The 23,011-nt window shown below is 37.4% G+C and overlaps 1 protein-coding gene across 1 annotated transcript in view; it reads left to right on the top strand.

Moving 5' to 3' along the window:
* Positions 1-17,771, top strand: part of LOC138332879 (mitochondrial outer membrane protein SLC25A46-like) — a 32,695-nt gene extending 14,924 nt beyond the window's left edge. Inside the window, exons 4-10 of the mRNA XM_069280875.1 lie at positions 8,616-8,693; positions 8,961-9,061; positions 10,698-10,754; positions 11,159-11,216; positions 12,802-13,017; positions 16,237-16,647; positions 16,894-17,771. Of these exons, the coding sequence (XP_069136976.1) occupies positions 8,616-8,693; positions 8,961-9,061; positions 10,698-10,754; positions 11,159-11,216; positions 12,802-13,017; positions 16,237-16,647; positions 16,894-16,914 (942 nt within the window). The 3' untranslated portion in view covers positions 16,915-17,771. The remainder of the gene's footprint in view (positions 1-8,615; positions 8,694-8,960; positions 9,062-10,697; positions 10,755-11,158; positions 11,217-12,801; positions 13,018-16,236; positions 16,648-16,893) is intronic.
* The last annotated feature ends 5,240 nt before the right edge of the window (positions 17,772-23,011 follow it).

Raw genomic sequence — 23,011 nt, 5'->3', positions numbered from 1 at the left:
CCTGTTGGTACCTGTCTGTAGTTGAGATGATGTGTTACCTGTCTGTAGTTCTAGATGATAGTGTTACCTGTCTGTAGTTGAGCTGATGTCTATGATGTGTTACCTGTCTGTAGTTTTCCTGATGATGTGTTACCTGTCTGTAGTTGAGATGATGTGTATAACCTGTCTGGTTTTGAGTGAGATTTGTGTGTTACCTGTCTGTAGTTGAGATGATGTGTTACCTGTCTGTAGTGTAGATGATGTGTTACACTGTCTGTAGTTGAGATGATGTGGTTTACCTGTCTGTAGTTGAGATGAGGTGTGCTTGACCTGTCTAGTTAGTTGAGATGATTGTGTTACCTGTCTGTAGTTGAGATGATGTGTATTACCCTGTGCTGCTAGTGTCAGATGATGTGTTACCTTGTTGTGAGATGGATGCTGTATACCTGTTTGTAGTTTAGATGATGTGTTACCTGTCTGTAGTGCTCAGATGATGTGTTACTCTGTTTGTAGTTAAGATGATGTCGTTACCTGTACTGTAGTTGTAGATGATGTGTTACCTGTCTGTACGTGTAGATGAACTGTGTTACCTGTTTGTAGTTTAGATGGATGTGTTACCTGTCTGTAGTTGAGATGATGTGTTTACCTGTCTGTAGTTTCAGATGATGTGTTACCTGCGTCATGTAGTTGAGATGATGTGTTACCTGTCTGTAGTGTAGTTGATGTGATTACCGTCTGTAGTTGAGATGATGTGTAAACCATTGTTCTGTAGTTGATACGATGATGTGTTACGTGTCTGTTAGTTGAGATGATGTGTTACCTGTCTGTAGTTGACCGATGATGTGTTACCTGTCTGTAGTTCTGATGCATGTGTGGGTTACCTGTCTGTAGTTGTAGATGAGTGGTGTTTGACCTGTCTGTAGTGTAGATGATGTGTGTACCTGTCTGTAGTTGTAGATGATGTGTAGTTACCTGTCTGTAGTGTGAGAGTGATGTGTTACCTGTCTGTAGTTTAGATTGAATGTGTTACCTGTCTGTAGTGTAGATGATGTGTTACCTGTCTGTAGTTGTAGATGATGTGTTTGAACCTGTCTGTAGTTGAGATGAATGTGTTACATGTCTGTAGAAGTCTGAATAATGTGTTACCTGTCTGTAGTTGTAGATGATGTGTTACCTGTCTGTAGTTGTTCTGATGATGTGTTTACCTGTCTGTAGTTGAGATGATGTGTTACCTGTCTGTCAGTTGAGATGATGTGTTACCTGTCTGTAGTTGAGATGATGTGTTACCTGTCTGTAGTTGAGATGATGTGTTACCTGTCTGTAGTTGAGATGATGTGTTACCTGTCTGTAGTGTAGATGATGTGACATTACCTGTCTGTCTAGTTGAGATGATGTGTTACCTGTCTGTAGTTGTGATGATGTGTTACCTGTCTGTAGTTGAGATGATGTGTTACCTGTCTGTAGTTGAGATGATGTGTTACCTGTCTGTAGTTGAGATGATGTGTTACCTGTCTGTAGTGTAGATGATGTGTTACCTGTCTGTAGTGTAGATGATGTGTTACCTGTCTGTAGTTGAGATGATGTGTTACCTGTCTGTAGTTGATATGATGTGTTACCTGTCTGTAGTTGAGATGATGTGTTACCTGTCTGTAGTTGAGATGATGTGTTACCTGTCTGTAGTTGAGATGATGTGTTACCTGTCTGTAGTTGAGATGATGTGTTACCTGTCTGTAGTTGAGATGATGTGTTACCTGTCTGTAGTTGGGATGATGTGTTACCTGTCTGTAGTGTAGATGATGTGTTACCTGTCTGTACGTGAAGATGATGATGTATGTAGCTGGGATGATGTGATTACCTGTCTGTTAGTGTGAGATGTGAGTGTACGCTGTCTGTAGTTGAGGATGATGAGTAACCTTGTCTGTAGGTTGAGATGATGTGTAGTTTGTAGTGTGATGTGTTACCTGTCTGTAGTTGAGGATGATGTGTTACACTGTCTGTTAGTTGTCAGATGATGTGTTACCTGTCTGTAGTTGAGATGGATGTGTTACCACTGTCTGTAGTTGAGATGATGTGTTACCTGTCTGTAGTTCTGATGATGTGTTACCTGTCTGTAGTTGAGATGATGTGTTACCTGTCTGTAGTTGAGATGATGTGTTACCTGTCTGTAGTTGAGATGATGTGTTACCTGTGGTCTGTATTAGTTGTGATGATGATGTGGATACCTGTCTGTAGTGAAGATGATGTGTTACCTGTCTGTAGTTGAGATGATGTGGTGTTACCTGTCTGTTAGTTAGATGATGTGTTACCTGTCTGTAGTGTCTGATGATGTGTTACCTGTCTGTAGTTATGAAGGGTGTTTACCTGTGATTGAGTGATGTGTTACCTGTCTGTTAGTTGAGATGTATGTGTTACCTGTATGTAGTTGAGATGATGTGTTACCTGTCTGTAGTTGAGATGATGTGTTACCTGTCTGTAGTTGAGATGATGTGTTACCTGTCTGTAGTTGAGATGATGTGTTACCTGTCTGTAGTTGAGATGATGTGTTACCTGTCTGTAGTTCTGATGATGTGTTACCTGTCTGTAGTTTAGATGATGTGTTACCTGTCTGTAGTGTAGATGATGTGTTACCTGTCTGTAGTGTAGATGATGTGTTACCTGTCTGTAGTTTAGATGATGTGTTACCTGTCTGTAGTGTAGATGATGTGTTACCTGTCTGTAGTTGAGATGATGTGTTACCTGTCTGTAGTGTAGATGTGTGTAACTGTCTGTAGTTTGATGATGATTTACCTGTCTTGTACTGTAGCATTTTAGAAGTCTGTAGTTTAGATGATGTGTTACCTGTCTGTAGTTGAGATGATGTGTTACCTGTCTGTAGTTGAGATGATGTGTTACCTGTCTGTAGTTGAGATGATGTGTTACCTGTCTGTAGTTTGGAGATGATGTGTTACCTGTCTGTAGTTAATAAGAGTTGATGATTTGTTACCTGTCTGTAGTGTAGATGAGATGTAATGTTTACCTGTCTGTGTAGCTGATGTGTTACCTTCTTAGATTAGATGATGTGTTAACCTGTCTGTAGTGTAGAGGATGTGTTACCTGTCTGAAGTTGAGATGGATGTGTTTTCCTGTCTGAATGTTGTAGATGATTGTGATTTACCTGTCTGTAGTTTAGATAGATATTTACCTGTCTGTAGATGTAGATGATGTGAGTTATCATGTCCTGCAGCTATGAGATGATGTGATACCTGGGTGTAGTTTTCTGAAGATGTGTTACCTGTCTGTATGTAGAAGAGATGTTGTTACCTGTCTGTAGTGTAGATGAAGGGGTGTTCCTGTCTGTAGTGTAAGATGATGTAGAACTGTCAGTAGTTGAGAATGAAGTGTTACCTGTCTGTCGTTTTGAGATAATGTTGATATACCTTCGTAGTGTAGATAATAGTGTTTACCTGTCTGTTGTTAAGATGAATGTTGTCTACTCATGTCTGTAGTCTTAGATGTTGTGATTTTAAACCTGTATGTAGTTAGGTCGGATAATGAGTTTACCTGTCTGTATTCCAGATGATGTGTTTACCTGTCTGTATGTTGAGTTGATAATTGTGTTACCTGTCTGTAGTATGAGATGATATGTGTAACCTGGTCTGTAGTGTAGAGGAATGATGTGTAAACCATCTGTAGCTGTAGATGATGTGTTAAATGTTCAGTAGTTCAGATGATGTGTTTACATGTCTGTAGTTTAGATGATTGTGGTTAACTGTCTGTAGTTCTGATATGATGTGTTACCTGTCTGTAGTTTCTGATGATGTGTTTACCTGTCTGTAGTTAATGATGATGTTGTTACCTGATCAGTAGTTTCTGGATGATGTGTTACCTGTCTGTAGTTTAAGATGATGTGTTACCTGTCTGTAGTTGAGAATGATGTGTTACCTGTCTGGTTTTTAGTGACAGCCTGTGTTGTTGTTAATGTCTGTAGTTTGACTGTAGATTAGATGATGTGTACCTGTCTGTAGTTAGATGATGATGTGTTACCTGTCTGTAGTTGTAGATGATGTGTTACCTGTCTGTAGTTGAGATGATGTGTTACCTGTCTGTAGTTGAGATGATGTGTTACCTGTCTGTAGTTGAGATGATGTGTTACCTGTCTGTAGTTGAGATGATGTGTTACCTGTCTGTAGTTTAGATGATGTGTTACCTGTCTGTAGTTATGTGAGATGATGTGTTACCTGTCTGTAGTTCATAGATGATGTGTTTACTGTCTGTAGTTTACGATGCATGTGTTACCTGTCTGTTGTTCTGTAGATGATGTAGTTACCTGTCTGTAGTGTAGATGATGGTGTTACTGTCTGTAGTGTAGATGATGTGTTACCTGTCTGTAGTTGAGATGATGTGTTACCTGTCTGTAGTTGAGATGATGTGTTACCTGTCTGTAGTTGAGATGATGTGTTACCTGTCTGTAGTTGAGATGATGTGTTACCTGTCTGTAGTTTAGATGATGTGTTACCTGTCTGTAGTGTAGATGATGTGTTACCTGTTTGTAGTTTAGATGATGTGTTACCTGTCTGTAGTTGAGATGATGTGTTACCTGTCTGTAGTTGAGATAATGTGTAACAATGTCTGTAGTTTAGATTGTTGTGTTACCCTGTCTGTAGTGTAGATGATGTGTTACTGGTTTTTTTTCTGTAGTGTAGAATGATTGTGTTACCTGTCTGTAGTGTAGATGATGTGTTACCTGTCTGTAGTTCTGATAATGGTGTTACCTGTCTGTAGTTTAGATGATGATGGTTTACCTGTATGTAGTTGAGATGCTGTGTTAACTGTCTGTAGTTGAGAATGATGTGTTTACCTGTCTGTAGTTGATGATTATGTGTTACTCTTGTCTGTAGTTGAGATGATGTGTTACCTGTCTGTTGTTCTGATGATGATGTGTTTCCTGGTCTTGTAGTTGTGATGTGTTACCTGTCTGTAGTTCTAATGAATGTGTTACCTGTATGTAGTGTAGATGATGTGTTAACTGTATGTAGTTGTAGTTGATGTGTTACCTGTCTGTAGTTGAGATGATGTGTTACCTGTCTGTAGTTGAGATGATGTGTTACCTGTCTGTAGTTGAGATGATGTGTTACCTGTCTGTAGTTGAGATGATGTGTTATAGCACTGTCTGTAGTTGAGATGATGTGTTACCCTGTCTGTAGTTGAGATGATGTGTTACCTGTCTGTAGTGTTGATGATGATGTGTTACCTGTCTGTAGTTGATGATGATGTGTTACCTGTCTGTAGTTGAGATGATGTGTTACCTGTCTGTAGTTCTGATGATGTGTTACCTGTCTGTAGTTGAGATGATGTGTTACCTGTCTGTAGTTGCTGATGATGTGTTACTGTCTGTTTAGTTTAGATCCTGATGTGTTACCTGTCTGTAGTGTTTAGATGATGTGTTACCTGTCTGTTAGTTGAGATGATGTGTTACCTTGTTCTGTAGTTGTGTTACCTGTCTGTAGTGAGATGTGTTTACCTGTCTGTAGTTTAATGATGATTTGTGTACCTGTCTGTAGTTGAGATGATGTGTATTACCTGTCTGATGTTGAGATGATGTGTTACCTGTCTGTAGTTTAGATGATGTGTTACCTGTCCTGTAGAGTTCTGAGATGATGTGTTACCTGTCCTGTAGTTGAGATGATGTTGTTACCTGTCTGTAGTATTAGATGATGTGTTACCTGTCCTGTAGTTGAGATGATGTGTTACCTGTCTGTAGTTCTGATAATGTGTGTTCCTTGTCTGTAGTTGAGATGATGTGTTTCCTGTCTGCAGTTGAGATGATGTGTTACCTGTCTGTAGTTATGATAAATGTGTTTACCTGTCTGTAGTTGAGATGATGTGTTACATGTCTGTTGTGTAGCATGATGTGTTTCCTGTCTGTAGTTGTTTTCCTGTCTGTAGTTGTTACCTGTCTGTAGATGTAGATGATGTGGTTACCTGTCTGTCTTGTAGTTTGAGATATGATGTGTTACCTGTCTGTATGTTGAGATGATGTGTTAACCTGTACTGTAGATGTAGATGATGGTGTTACCTGTCTGTAGTTGAGATGATGTGTTACCTGTCCTGTAGTTTGAGATGCAATGTGTTACCTGTCTGTAGTGTTGAATGATAATGTGTTACCTGTCTGTAGTGTAGATGATTGTGATTCCTGTCTGAAGTTTCTGATATTGTTGTTTCCTGTCCTGTAGTGTAGGATGATGTGTTACCTGTCTGTAGTGTAGATGATGTGTTTACCTGTCTGTAGTTCTAAGATGATGTGTTATCCTGTCTTCGTAGTTTTAGATGATGTGTTTACCTGTCTGTAGTTTAGATGATGTGGTTACATGTCCTGTAGTTGTGATGATGTGTTACTGTTTGTAGTGTTTGATGATGTGTTTACCTGTCTGGTAGTGGTATGATTGTTACCTGTCTGTATTCGATGTGTTAACCTGTCTGTAATATAGATGATGTTTACCTGACTGTTAGTTGAGATGATGTGTTACCTGTCTGTTGTTGAGATGATGTGTTACCTGTCTGTAGTTGAAGATGAATGTGTAACCTGTCTATAGTTGAGATGATGTGTTACCAGTCTGTAGTGTGAGAATGATGTGTTACCTGTCAGTTGTGTAGTTGATCGTGTTACTGTCTGTAGGTTGAGTTAGTGTTATGATGTGTTACCTGTCTGTAGTTGAGGATGATGTGTTACCTGTCTGTAGTTGAGATGGATGTGTTACCTGTCTGTAGTACTGTTTGGAAGTGTGTTACCTGTCAGTTAGTTATGGATAATGTGTGTAAACCTGTCTGTAGTTGAGATGATGTGTTAACCTGTCTGTAGTTCTAGATGATGTAACCTGTAGTTTGACCTGTATGTTACCGTGTGTTAGATATGATGTGTTACTGTCCCTGTAGTTTCGTATGAAGTGTTACCTGTTCTCGTTAGTGTAGATGTATGTGTTACCTGTCTGTAGTGTAGTATGTTGTGTTACCTGTCTGTAGTGCTTGATGATGTGTTACCTGTCAATGTAGTAGTGAGATGATGTGTTAACCTGTCTGTAGTTTGAGATGATGTGTTACCTGTCTGTAGTTGAGATGATGTGTTACCTGTCTGTAGTTGAGATGATGTGTTACCTGTCTGTAGTTGTAGATGATGTGTTACCTGTCTGTAGTGTATGATGTGTTACCTGTCTGTAGTTCTGATGATGTGTTACCTGTCTGTAGTTGAGATGATGTGTTACCTGTCTGTAGTGTAGATGATGTGTTACCTGTCTGTAGTTGAGATGATGTGTTACCTGTCTGTAGTTGAGATGATGTGTTACCTGTCTGTAGTTGAGATGATGTGTTACCTGTCTGTAGTTGAGATGATGTGTTACCTGTCTGTAGTTGAGATGATGTGTTACCTGTCTGTAGTGTAGATGATGTGTTACCTGTCTGTAGTTGAGATGATGTGTTACCTGTCTGTAGTTGAGATGATGTGTTACCTGTCTGTCTGTTGAGATGATGAGTAGACAGTAGTTGATGATGTGTTACCTGTCTGTAGTGTAGATGATTGTGTTACCTGTCTGTAGTTGAGATGATGTGTTACCTGTCTGTAGTTGAGGATGATGTGTTACCTGTCTGTAGTTGAGATGATTTGTTACCTAACCCTGTATGTCTGTAGATGTAACCGTTCTGTAGTATGAGGATGTGGTTACCTGTCTGTAGTTTTAGATGATGTGTTTACCTGTCTGTAGTGGGAGATGATGTGTTACCCTGTTCTGTAGTTGTGATGATGGTGTACCTGTCTGTAGTTGAGATGAATGGTGTTACCTGTCTTGTAGTTGAGGATGGTGTTATTACCTGTCTGTAGTTGAGATGATGTGTTACCTGTACTGTAGTTGTGAATGATATGTGTTACCTGTCCTGTAGTTGAGATGAGTGATGTGTTACCTGTGATGTTTTACCTGTGTTGAGGATGATGTGGTTTACCTGTCTGTAGTTTCAGATGATGTGTTACCTGTCTGTAGTTAGATGATGTTTATGTCTGTATGAAGATACCTGTCTGTTTAGTTCGTAGTTATCATGTTCTGTGATGATGTTACTGTCTGTAGTCTGAGATGTTGTTTACCTGTCTTGTAGTGGTGGATGAAGTTGTTACGCTGTCTGTAGTTGAGAATGATGTGTTACCTGTCAGTAGTTGAGTTGAGTTCGTTACCTGTCACGTAGTTGAGATGCTGTGGTCTTACCTGTCGTGTAGTTCTGATGGTAACATGTCTGTAGTGGTCGAGATGATGTGGGTTACCTGTCTGTAAGTTGAGAATGATGTGTGTACCTGTCTGTATTGAGATTGATATGTTTACCCCTGTTCTGTATGTAGATGTAGTTACCTGTCTGTAGTGTAAGAATGATGTGTTTTACCTGTCTGTAGTTGAGGATGACTGATGTTTAACTGTCAGTAGTTGAGCTGATGTGATTACCTGTCATGTAGTCCAATGATAGGATGTAATACCGTGTCTGTAGTGGAGATGATGTAGTTTTACTGTCTGTAGTTGAGCATGATGTGTTACCCTGTTTCTGTAGTTGAATGGTGATGTGTTACCTGTCTGTAGTGTAGATGATGTGTTACCTGTCTGTAGTTTCGTATGGATCTTTTCCAGGTTCACCACAATGCCTCCTGGTACCATCTGACACCTTTTTCACTGTTCCATGTCATTTTGAATCTAGAGAGAACACAGGTGAGAAATGCCTCTAATCTTTTTGTTCAAATCATAAGTTCAGCATTCATTTTAACATGAGGTACTACTTGAGAGCTGGATAAGAGATTATTCTCTATTTTCACCATAATCTTAGCCATACCATCCTGTGAGTTGGAGCCCAGCCTGAATGCATATGGATGTGGAACATTTATTTCCTACAAAAATTTATTTGACAAAAAAGAAAGATAGACAAACTCATACTGTGGTATTTACATTTGATGTAATTTTTCCCTTGATTTTTTTCAGGGATTGGGTACTCTATGGAAAGGTATAGGGAGTGTGTTTCTGTCAAAAGGAATCTTCATGGTCAGTGAAACTGCCATCAGCGAGGTCACGCCTCTCCCTAAGTGAGTACAGTCTCATTAAATGATTGCTGTTTAATTACTAACATATTCAGATTATTAGACCCCAGTAGGTGGACCGTAACCTTGTAAAGTAAATACTGACCTTATCGTAGAATACTGTTAACCAACTTACTTTAGCATGCAATTTAATGTCCCGAATGTCGGAGGAAAACTCAAACAGTCATATGGTACCATGAATATTACACAACACAAACAATCATACGGTACCATAAATATTACACAACACAAACAATCATACAGTACCATCAATATTACACAAACAATCATATGGTACCATGAATATTACACAAGCAATCATACGGTACCATGAATATTACACAACACAAACACAACAAAACATCATACGGTACCATGAATATTTACACAAACACAAAACAATCATACGGTACCATGAATATTACACAACACAAACAATCATATGGTACCATGATTATTACACAAGCAATCATATGGTAACCATTGAATATTACAACAAACAATCATACGGTAGTACCATGAATATTACACACAAGCAAAATACATACGGGTACCATGAATATTACACAACACAAAATTACAATCATACGGTACCATGAATATTACACAACACAAAACAATCATACGGTACCATGATTATTACACAACACAAAATTTACAAAACAATCATTCGGTACCATGAATATTACACAACACAAACATGATACACAAACAATCATATGGTATCATGAATATTACACAACACAAACAATCATACGGTACCATGAATATTACACAAGCAATCATACGGTACCATGAATATTACACAACACAAACAATCACATGGTACCATGAATATTACACACAACACAAACAATCATACGGTACCATGAATATTACACAACACAAACAATCATACGGTACCATGAATATTACACAAACAATCATACGGTACCATGAATATTACACAAACAATCATACGGTACCATGAATATTACACAAACAATCATACGGTACCATGAATATTACACAACACAAACAATCATACGGTACCATGAATATTACACAACACAAACAATCATACGGTACCATGAATATTACACAAACAATCATACGGTACCATGAATATTACACAAACAATCATACGGTACCATGAATATTACACAAACAATCATACGGTACCATGAATATTACACAAACAATCCATTCTCTAGATAACTTAAAACCCTTAGAATGAAGGTTTCGTGAACTTGTTGTACATGATACCAAAAGTCTACAATTAAAATGTGGTATAATGACATCAGGGGAGGTAACTGGGTGAAAACAGGATCAATATCAAACTTAATACGTTTTATCAAAAAGTCACGATCTTGTACCTACTGGTGCTAATATGATGTAACGGGGGAAATTTATATTTACTGCATCCAAAACTGGCCTTAACCACCAAGAAACAAAGAGCCATAAACTGACCATGACTGACCACTACTGGGCACCACTGACCACGACTGACCACTACTGGGCACCACCAGTCTTGGTCTGAGCTAAGTCCTGGTCATGTGACTGACCATCATGATAGGTTGCTATAGGTCTGGATAAGATAGAAGGGATGATTGCTACACAATAGATGGTTTTAAATGACTAAGTTTGTTATTTTTCTTTTCAGAGAAGTTTCAAAACACAGTCCACTTAAAAAACATTGTCAACACATGCTCCTGAAAGGGTAAGCTTTGTAATGTTTTAAGTAAACATAGTTGCATGTACACTAATTAAAATGAAATCAATTTCTGAAATGTAATACTATGCAAAACATAACTAAGTAAGAAACAATAAGACAAATAAAATATAATTGACTTTTAGAAATGATTTAAAGTCAACAGTACCACACTGCTGTTTGGTTTTTCTTTAGAAGTCTGTGGTCAGAAAGGCACGAAAAGAAGGGGAAAAAAAAGCATCAAAATCACAAATCCAAATATCAATCAAACAAAATGAATTATTAGCATGATCTTAAAACAAATAAATATGGTTTCTTACTTCATTATCTGATTAAGAGTGGAGGTAATAAAAAGAGGTTGTTTGGGATAAAGGGAAATCTTAATTTGATGATTATATATCTGTTCTTTTCAGACTATCCTACATGATAGCCACGCCCTTCTTAGCTGCTAGTCTACTAGAAACAGTACAGGTACGTCCACACCTGTCTGAATCAGTGGTAATAAATAGTAAAAACAGTACAGGTACGTCCACACCTGTCTCAATCAGTGGTAATAAATAGTAAAAACAGTACAGGTACGTCCACACCTGTCTCAATCAGTGGTAATAGATAGTAAAAACAGTACAGGTACGTCCACATCTGTCTGAATCAGTGGTAATAAATAGTAAAAACAGTACAGGTACGTCCACACCTGTCTCAATCAGTGGTAATAAATAGTAAAAACAGTACAGGTACGTCCACACCTGTCTCAATCAGTGGTAATAAATAGTAAAAACAGTACAGGTACGTCCACACCTGTCTCAATCAGTGGTAATAAATAGTAAAAACAGTACAGGTACGTCCACACCTGTCTCAATCAGTGGTAATAAATAGTAAAAACAGTACAGGTACGTCTACACCTGTCTCAATCAGTGGTAATAAATAGTAAAAACAGTACAGGTACGTCCACACCTGTCTCAATCAGTGGTAATAAATAGTAAAAACAGTACAGGTACGTCCACACCTGTCTCAATCAGTGGTAATAAATAGTAAAAACAGTACAGGTACGTCCACACCTGTCTCAATCAGTGGTAATAAATAGTAAAAACAGTACAGGTACGTCCACACCTGTCTCAATCAGTGGTAATAAATAGTAAAAACAGTACAGGTACGTCCACACCTGTCTCAATCAGTGGTAATAAATAGTAAAAACAGTACAGGTACGTCCACACTGTCTCAATCAGTGGTAATAAATAGTAAAAAAAGTACAGTACACACTGTCTCAATCAGTGGTAATAAATAGTAAAAACGTACAGGTACACCTGTCTCAATCAGTGGTAATAAATAGTAAAAACAGTACAGGTACGTCCACACCTGTCTCAATCAGGTCAGTATCAGTGGTAATAAATAGTAAAAACAGTACAGGTACGTCCACACCTGTCTCAATCAGTGGTAATAAATAGTAAAAACAGTACAGGTACGTCACACCTGTCTCAATCAGTGGTAATAAATAGTAAAAAAACAGTACAGGTACGTCCACACCTGTCTCAATCAGTGGTAATAAATAGTAAAAACAGTACAGGTACGTCCACACCTGTCTCAATCTGTCTGAAACAGTACAGGTACGTCCACACCTGTCTCAATCAGTCTGAAACAGTACAGGTACGTCCACACCTGTCTCAATCAGTCTGAAACAGTACAGGTACGTCCACACCTGTCTCAATCAGTCTGAAACAGTACAGGTACGTCTACACCTGTCTCAATCAGTGGTAATAAATAGTAAACAAAACAACTACTAAAGTACAGTAGAGAAATCGGAATAATACCTCAAATTAGTATTTATCATTATGTGTTTGATTTCAGTTCTTCATCAAATTTCCTTACTTCTTTACTCTGAAAAAAATGTCAAAATATATAATTTAATATCAGCCATATTCTTTTGAAGGGGTAATTTCACAAATGTGTATTTACCTGCATAAGGCAGTAAAACTTTATTCCTTAGGAGATGTGGTACCTAATTAGTGTAGTATCTTTGTGAATTCCCAACTCGAGGTCTGCATACCATTCTGTTTTGTAGGCTGATGTGTCCAGTGAACGGCCTGGAACGTTTGACTGTCTAAAAGAAGGAGTTGCCCGTGTGATGGGTTGGTGGACCCCACAAACTACTCATCTCCTTCCCGTCTGGAAACTTGTCCTACCCACCGCCGTCCTCGGGATCGCTTCCTATACCATCACACAACTAGCCAAGTACACAGTCATCTCAACCATCAAACTGGAGGAGCAAGAATCAAGGGTAATTTGTAATGTAACTCCCTTAGAACTTTACTGGAGGGATAGTGCAGGAAATGTAGGATGCTTTCTCCAGCAGTTAAATTTGCCTTTAAAACTTGAATGGGAATGTGCAAAAAAAGTAGCCTAATTTGCCCTGTATTCTAACTTTATACCTAAGCTATTAATGAAAACATGTGTCAGGTAATCGAGGATAGTTTGTATCATGTTACTACTTATTTGCTCCTTAAAAGGACTTTGGATGGATGAATATGTGGTGAATATTTTGAAATTTTGTTCTCACTTTGTCGCTAAAACCAGGGTAATACTTTGGCTTATCTTCTATGCCATGTGAATAGTATAATGTCATTTGTCTAGTAGTTTTTTCTTGAGCTGCATCCATCACTTAAAATAACTTGTTAAACATCTGATCTGCCCCTCAGAAGTTTTAATGACACTCACATTATGACCTCTTGGTGACCTGTCTATTTGTCCTCTTGACGACCTTTGTCCTTTTGACGACCTCTGTTGATTTGTCCTCTTGATGACATGTTGATTTTTCCTCTTGATGATCTGTTGATTTGTCCTCTTGATGACCTGTTGATTTGTCCTCTTGATGACCTGTTGATTTGTCCTCTTGATGACCTGTTGATTTGTCCTCTTGATGACCTGTTGATTTGTCCTCTTGATGACCTGTTGATTTGTCCTCTTGATGACCTGTTGATTTGTCCTCTTGATGACCTGTTGATTTGTCCTTGTTGATTTGTCCTCTTGATGACCTGTTGATTTGTCCTCTTGATGACCTGTTGATTTGTCCTCTTGATGACCTGTTGATTTGTCCTTGTTGATTTGTCCTCTTGATGACCTGTTGATTTGTCCTCTTGATGACCTGTTGATTTGTCCTCTTGATGACCTGTTGATTTGTCCTTGTTGATTTGTCCTCTTGATGACCTGTTGATTTGTCCTCTTGATGACCTGTTGATTTGTCCTCTTGATGACATCTGTTGATTTGTCCTCTTGATGACTGTTGATTTGATTTGTCCTTTGATGACTGTGATTTGTCCTCTTGATGACCTGTTGATTTGTCCTGTTGATGACCTGTTGATTTGTCCTGATGACCTGTTGATTTGTCCTCTTGATGACCTGTTGATTTGTCTTTGATGACCTGTTGATTTGTCCTGATGACCTGTTGATTTGTCCTCTTGATGACCTGTTGATTTGTCCTGTTTGATTTGTCCTGTTGATGACCTGTGTGATTTGTCCTGTTGATGACCTGTTGATTTGTCCTGTTGATGACCTGTTGATTTGTCCTGTTGATGACCTGTTGATTTGTCCTGTTGATTTGATTTTCCTGTTGATGCCTGTTGATTTGTCCTGTTGATGACCTGTTGATTTGTCCTGTTGATGACCTGTTGATTTGTCCTGTTGATTTGTCCTCTTGATGACCTGTTGATTTGTCCTGTTGATGACCTGTTGATTTGTCCTCTTGATGACCTGTTGATTTGTCCTTGTTGATTTGTCCTCTGTTGATGACCTGTTGATTTGTCCTCTTGATGACCTGTTGATTTGTCCTCTTGATGACCTGTTGATTTGTCCTCTTGATGACCTGTTGATTTGTCCTGTTGATGACCTGTTGATTTGTCCTCTTGATGACCTGTTGATTTGTCCTGTTGATGACCTGTTGATTTGTCCTCTTGATGACCTGTTGATTTGTCCTCTTGATGACCTGTTGATTTGTCCTCTTGATGACCTGTTGATTTGTCCTCTTGATGACCTGTTGATTTGTCCTCTTGATGACCTGTTGATTTGTCCTCTTGATGACCTTTGTCCTCTTGATGACCTGTTGATTTGTCCTCTTGATGACCTGTTGATTTGTCCTTTTGACGATTTGTCCTCTTGATGACCTGTTGATTTGTCCTCTTGATGACCTGTTGATTTGTCCTCTTGACGACCTTTGTCCTCTTGATGACCTGTTGATTTGTCCTCTTGATGACCTGTTGATTTGTCCTCTTGATGACCTGTTGATTTGTCCTCTTGATGACCTGTTGATTTGTCCTCTTGATGACCTGTTGATTTGTCCTCTTGATGACCTGTTGATTTGTCCTCTTGATGACCTGTTGATTTGTCCTCTTGATGACCTGTTGATTTGTCCTCTTGATGACCTGTTGATTTGTCCTCTTGATGACCTGTTGATTTGTCCTCTTGACGACCTTTGTTTCCTCTTGATGACCTGTTGATTTGTCCTCTTGATGACCTGCTATTTTGTCCCATTGATGACCTGTTGATTTGTCCTCTTGACGACCTTTGTCCTTTTGACGAACTCTGTTGATTTGTCCTCTTGATGACCTGTTGATTTGTCCTCTTGATGACCTGTCGATTTGTCCTCTTGATGACCTGTTGATTTGTCCTCTTGATGACCTGTTGATTTGTCCTGTTGATGACCTGTTGATTTGTCCTCTTGATGACCTGTTGATTTGTCCTCTTGATGACCTGTTGATTTGTCCTGTTGATGACCTGTTGATTTGTCCTGTTGATGACCTGTTGATTTGTCCTCTTGATGACCTGTTGATTTGTCCTCTTGATGACCTGTTGATTTGTCCTGTTGATGACCTGTTGATTTGTCCTCTTGATGACCTGTTGATTTGTCCTCTTGATGACCTGTTGATTTGTCCTCTTGATGACCTGTTGATTTGTCCTCTTGATGACCTGTTGATTTGTCCTCTTGATGACCTGTCGATTTGTCCTCTTGATGACCTGTTGATTTGTCCTCTTGATGACCTGTTGATTTGTCCTGTTGATGACCTGTTGATTTGTCCTGTTGATGACCTGTTGATTTGTCCTGTTGATGACCTGTTGATTTGTCCTCTTGATGACCTGTTGATTTGTCCTCTTGATGACCTGTTGATTTGTCCTCTTGATGACCTGTTGATTTGTCCTCTTGATGACCTGTTGATTTGTCCTCTTGATGATCCTTTGATGACCTTTTTTGACGACCTCTGTTGATTTGTCCTCTTGATGACCTGTTGATTTGTCCTCTTGATGACCTGTTGATTTGTCCTCTTGATGACCTGTTGATTTGTCCTCTTGATGACCTGTTGATTTGTCCTCTTGATGACCTGTTGATATTAGACCTTTTGATGACCTCTGTTGATTTTGTTCTCTTGATGACCTCTGTTAATTTATGACCTCTTGACAACCTCTGTTGATTTATCCTTTTGACGACCTCTGTTGATTTGTTCTTCAGGCTAACTCTTCACCGGTGGATGGTCACACGATTGCCAAGAAGATGTACGAAAATTTCTTTACAGAAATGCTTGCTAGCTTTACAGGAAATGTGTTGGCGGACATGATGACGTATCCGTTAGAGACTGTAGTACATAGGTTATACCTACAGGGCACGAGAACCATTATAGACAATACCGATACTGGAATGGACGTCATTCCCATCAGTACTCGCTACAATGGAGTGGTAGACTGTTTTCGTGATATTGTGATAGAGGAAGGGTTTTCAGGACTTTACAAAGGTTTCGGAGCTGTGATTCTTCAATACGTACTTCATGCAGCAATACTACGAACTGCCAAGTTCCTTTTTGAGAAAATATCCCATGAGTTTGGCAGTTCTAGACATTCCCCAAGGACTCAACCTGCCACTGTGGTGAGTTAGCATTTGTATCGATTTAAAATTTTTTATTTTTTTAGATTTTTGGACAATTGAAATCTTGTTATGGTAGAGTGGTGATGACTTGTTTGGTGCCGAGATTCTTCAGGAAATATCAACTAAAATACCATTTGAATAGAAAAGTATTTTCCATTTTCTAATTAAATATTGTTCAACACTACACAATGTTGTTTTTGTGCAGTGTCTGGTATTTTACTAATTTGATTGCTTTTATGTTTACAGCCAAAACAGCCTCTTCAATGAAAAGCAGAACAGACCTAGTGGACCGAAAGGAAAAGGTCATAACAAAGAGCAAAATAGAAATATATTTAAATTTGTATTCAGATATAGGAAAATGTATTTATTGATATTTAAAATTAAGATATATCCGAAATATGAAATGGCTATGTTATTTAGAAACATATGTAACATAGAAAATCAGTGTAATGTTAAATCTTCACTGCATCATCCGCGACATCGGGTATCTGTAAACTTATGTTGGTGTACAATTAAATTTTGTGCATGTCGTGAGCAATAAGTAACTACAAACATTAATTCGTTGTGAAAATGCCATGAACATAGTTATAGAAGAACCGTATTACTCTAAATCTCGAAATTAGATGGTTGAAAACGTTGTTATGCATTGGTAGTTAGTGTACAGGATATGATGTATGGACTACAGACAGGTCATTACTAATCTGCTGAGAGTTTGAAGTCCCCGGAATGACTTTTCACTTCTGTAGATCAGGGTTCAGTTTAATGGCAAATGTTTACTTGAGTTAGATGCTAGGCCTAACCGGGGGGGAGGGGGGGGGTGTAGAATTTCATCTTTGCTGGACGACAATTTTATTGATTCTAGTCAAGTAATTATTTCTATGAACTTGACTGTGTATGGAGACCTAAGTGGTCAGATTAAGTGAAACATATTGTCCATATTTAGTTAAAGTGTAATCCAATTACCTACTCAATGTTTAAAGCTCATTTCAAGTTGACATTTTATTTTGTTTTAATAGTAATCAATATGTTGTTGTTATTTGTAACATTTTTTTTTTTTGTGAGAAGTTTTATGTACCTACTGCAATCTAATTTTAAAGTTGGAATAAATAAATTGTTTTTGTGTATCTTGATGTTATGTTTTTCCTCAGTTCCAGACATTTATTGATCCCTGGGTATATATAGGTCACATTTGCTGCAATATAATGTATCACTCCTTACTAATATGATTGGTTTTTCCATGCATTGAGGTGGAAATTTTGTCCAATCAACAACTGTTGGAATATACGCCACATGTTTATATGAGCACAGTCATCTTTTTTGTTTGAATGTTTTTATCCTATATCGTTTCTCTAAACAAATCTGCAGCAAATGTAGTCTATGTACCCAGGGGGTCAATAAACGTCCTTGCGATTTACGCCTGGAATGGAGGATTCTGGCAAATTCACAAAAAGGCTTTGTCTTGTTCATAACCCTATAAACATCAACTGTGCTCAATGTACGTAGTTGGTGACCCAATGAAATGTATAACAACCTATCAGCACTGACCAGTCCATTTCTCATCATGTCAAGCTTTACATATTGCTCCAGGTAGGCTGGTTTGCTTTGTTTTCCATCTTTAAAACATTAAGGGTCATTTAAGGAAGTGCTACGTTTTGGAGATTGGAAGTGGGGGGTGGGGGGTGCGTTGGAGTCGGAGCATCCTCAGAAAAACCATCTATTTACGATCAGTACCTGGAAACCGACCCACATGTGATTCCAACTGGAACCCCAGGAGTCAAGGCTTGGTTTGATTAATGTCCTTTTAACAATCAGGGTCATATAAGGAAGTGTACCGGGAGAAAAACTACCTACCAGTGTTCCCTCTGGGACTCAAACTAGCAAACCCAGGGTTGGAGGGTTTGTGGTAATACAATGTATGTCACAACATCTTAACGACTCTATCAGTATTCACTATCCTCAGGTAAAGAAGAGAATGAAACTTCCAAGTGGGGTTTTGTATGGAAAAGCTTGTAGAATAGACCTTAACCACTACACTGCCTCAAACTAGACTAGTGGTTATTCGTTGAATCATCTAAACCACTCGTTCAGAGTTGTGGAACTTCCATTTGAGGTTTCTTCTGGTAATGATTATAGACTTTTCATGACACAATTCTTCATCATGGACATTTGAAGATAATACTGCGTTTGTGCCATTCTTAAAATGAGTCAAAAATTCAAAAACTTGTGTTTGTAATATTTTATTTAACATGTACTGTCTATATAACAAATATATTCAGATGTTCATAAAAACAAATATTAATTGGTACTTTTTTGCTGCATTATAATTGTCTGCAAAATATATTTTGTGTTTTTGACCAAAGAAGCACTCCAATATATATATTGCACACACCACCAAGAAGACCATTGCACTAAATGAGAACAGAAACGCCAGTGTTGTTGAGGGGCGTGGCCGCCATCTCACAATAAACATTATACACAATGTGTAAAAATTGACTTAATTAATGAGACAGTTCAAAATCTCAATATCTAATACTGCCTCACATCATCATACAGTTTAAAAACATACAATAAAAACAATTCATACTTATTTCTTCAAAAATTTAAATACTGGAAATGCATGATAGCGTTTGCTTCTTTAAGAGTTTTTGTTATATTCTACTTTCAGATGTTTCAGTATTTTCTCTCATTACAATTAAAGGGCACACGACCATGAAATATTCCTCGTTAAAAACCTGGTTGTGGATATAGCATGATAATAATAAACTTAATATACCAAGGATAGAAATCTGATTTAGCCGAGGGCTAATCTCCCTCAGAGTCCTCAGTAGAGCGTTATCTATTGTTGACTTGAATGTAAATGTGATCGTAACATCTTGTGCTAAGTCAACCACAATAACTTCTACTTACAGTACACTGTGATGCTCCAAACCACGAACAAAAGTGAACACAAATATTTCCTGTTAAACAGTATATCAATGGTGGAGTTCCAAGCTTGATACAGGAATTGGTACATGTACATTGATATGTCAATATTACCAAAAACATGGAGATATACTTTAATTTCAGATTGCCAGTTTAAATAGGAAGAAGAAACAGCCAGAAAAGTAGCAAATGAACAAATTTCAATTTAAAAAAATTTCCATTAAATACATTATTTCAATAAGACATACCAGTAAATCAGTCAATCTGTATGATGCTTAGATTCATTAGTTTCCACAGTATTGCAGGTACCTAGCAACAAAATATGGAGAAATTTGAGGCTAAGTGTAAAACTCAGCAAAATAATTTCAACTTTTTACAACTTATTAATGCTTGGTTCTTAACTTATCAAAAAATCTAGACTTCCTATATATAAGTTGTCATGAATGTTCAATACTTGGTCCCCATATATAAAGTTAATTTATTGGTCATTAAACTATTGTGATAAAAACATAGAGGGTTTAATTAAGATCACCACTTACTTTCTGTGACGATATGGTTGATGTGCTTGGTCAGCCACCTATATCCACACCTGACACTATCTCTTGTCTAAAGTAAGTACGAGTATTATGCAAAGGTGCACAGGAAAATGAATAAAATCAGATGCATTTAATAAAGTATACCTAACGCATAGATTTTTTTTCTAAAGAAAATATTTTTTTAAAACCTCAAAATGTTGAGTTTTATGAATTTGCCTACAAAACTCCTGCACAATCTGATGACAAAGTATTCTATATCTAACACACTTTGACTTCTGGTTAACTTCTGGTTACTATTAATCTGTTTATTGGATTAACATCTGTATCAACATCTCACATTTCTACAATATACAGAAAACTAATGATAACAAACTTAATTCTTGGTTAAGAAAGAGAAAATTTTTTTAACTTTACTAAAAAAAAAAACCAAGAGGCCCATGGGCCTAAACAGTCACCTGAGTTTGTTTAGAATGAAACAAAGACATATAAACACTAATATACTGGCCCTTGACGTCGGTCAGTGATTTTATAAATTTCACTTTTTAATCTATCAAGAGTATTTGCTTCCATCAAACCTATGAACTTTAAATTTTAAGTCATTTTGACCCTCTGGTCCCCCAGAGAGTCAGCGAGGACTGACATGGATGTTATAAAACTATATCTCAAGCTAATAATTCTTATCAAGTTTGACTCATTTCCTATGAAAATTGAGCAAATAATGTTCATAACTATGTTTTTCATATATAAACTTAAGTAAACTTGACCCCTTCCCCAAGGGGAAACGTGAGACCCCAGGGTCATATAATTCACAATTTTTATAAAAAACACCTTAAGACCTTTCCAAGAGAGTATTTGATTCTACCATTTCCAGAATTTTAGATGACGATTTTTAAGTTTTAGCCTTTTTGCCCCTTTTGGCCGCGCCCCTCTGCCCCAGGGGGTCGGCCAGGACCAATATGGATATGATATTAAAATGCTATTCAGACTAATAATTCTAAACAAGTTTGACACATTTCCAATGAAAATTGAGCCAAAAATGCTCATAAATGTAATTTCCCGATATAAACTATAGTAAACTTGACCTCCTCCCCAGGGGGAAACGTGAGACCCAGAGTCATATAATTCACAAAATTTATAAAGGACCTTAAGACCTTTCTATCTATGAAGAGTATTTGGTTCCACCACATCTGTGAGTGGAGAAGAAGATTTTTGAAATTATAGACAATTTTACCCCTTTTGGCCCCTCCCACAGCCCACTGGGGGGTGGGGACCATATAATTCACAATTTTGATTGGCCTTATGCCCTAGAAGGTTTGTACAAAATTTCATTGAAATTGCCTCAGCAGTTTTGGAGAAGAAGTCGAAAATGTAAATTGTTTACGACGCACGACGGATGATGACGGACAAAAGGCGATTAGAATAGGTCACTTGAGACTTCGTCTCAGGTGACCTAAAAATATAGGTATCTCTGGGAGCCAAAACATAAACTGTAAAAGTAAATTGAACATTGATTGAAGTACAGTCACATATGGATGCTACTATTGGTTCAAAGAGAAATTTCAACATTGTCAAGAGTGGATATCAAATGACACAAATTCTCAAAATTCTTGTGGTTTTTTAAGCCTAACTACCAGGACATGTTTTTTTTCCTTCAATCAATTTCCATGTGTTCTGACTGTTACACAGAGTAAATTGACCAAAGTTTCAGTTCAATTAAACATGCTCAACTTTGTCCAAAGTGAATTTGAATGAAACTGTTGATACCGCAACTGGAAAAACAACATATTATTCTTGCCATCTTCGACAATTTGGAAAGAGACAAAAACCATAGGATAACCAGTGCAGTGTATATATTAAATCAGTATCTTGTTGAGAAATCAATCTTCTAAGAAATATAATTATTTAGAATTTACTGTTTAAGACTTTGATTTCTTGATGAAACAAAATCTATTTGTTCAAAATTTTCAAAAATTTTTATTTTAAAATTGCCTTTCAGACCATTTTTACTCTCCTTAATACAGACAAAATTTATATAAGTTGTCAGAAACATGATTTTAACTTTTTTGCCAGCTATTCCTGTCAAATCAATATGTATATTGATACAGCTTAGGAAAAAAAAACTTTGTATACAAGAACATTTGTGCTCAAGCCATGACAAGTCATTTTGTACATTTCGCTAGTGTATTGATACAATATATTTACATTCGACATTGACAGGTATTTTTTCTTTGTTTTTAAAATGATAATAATAATATAAGTTAAAACAGATGCTTGCACACCTACAAATACACACACTGGTACTGCATATAAATTTTGCAGTTTCACAAAATTCATGTTTTATGGGACGATCTAATTTCAGTGTAGAAACTGATGGTAAACGTGACTGAGATCATGTATCTGGGTGCCATATATTTGTATATTGTCATGACAGATTCTTGTCAGTTATTTCTATGTCACAATTTAATGATTTCACACACTTCACTTCAAAAGTCAAAATACTTAAACAGCATGCCAGAAATCTAATGGCCAGTGATACACTACAAGCTATCATAAAGGAACAATTATAGACTTCTGATGAGGTGACAATACAGGTTTGTGAACCTCAGAAGAGGTAATGATTATATGACTTCACACAAATTAGATGTATCAAGATGTAAATGTGTTATCATTAATATAAATTATGAAAATTTTCAATTAAAAACATTTCATTACAATCTACAAACGATCTTTTAAACATTTGCACTAAACATTTCAATGACTAAATAAAAGACAATCAGAATAGGTCACTTGAGTTCATGAAGCCTTCAATGTTTGATCAATGACAGAAAAATCACCTTAGTTTTACTTACAATTCAACATGCATGCTTTCTAGCTCAATGAAAGACCTTGAGATTTGATGGAAAAAA

The sequence above is a fragment of the Argopecten irradians genome, chromosome 10, assembly GCF_041381155.1.
Source record: "Argopecten irradians isolate NY chromosome 10, Ai_NY, whole genome shotgun sequence".
Taxonomy (NCBI): Eukaryota; Metazoa; Mollusca; class Bivalvia; order Pectinida; family Pectinidae; genus Argopecten; species Argopecten irradians.
The sequence above is the reverse complement of the archived record's forward strand: the minus strand, read 5'-3'. Positions and strand labels throughout refer to the sequence as shown.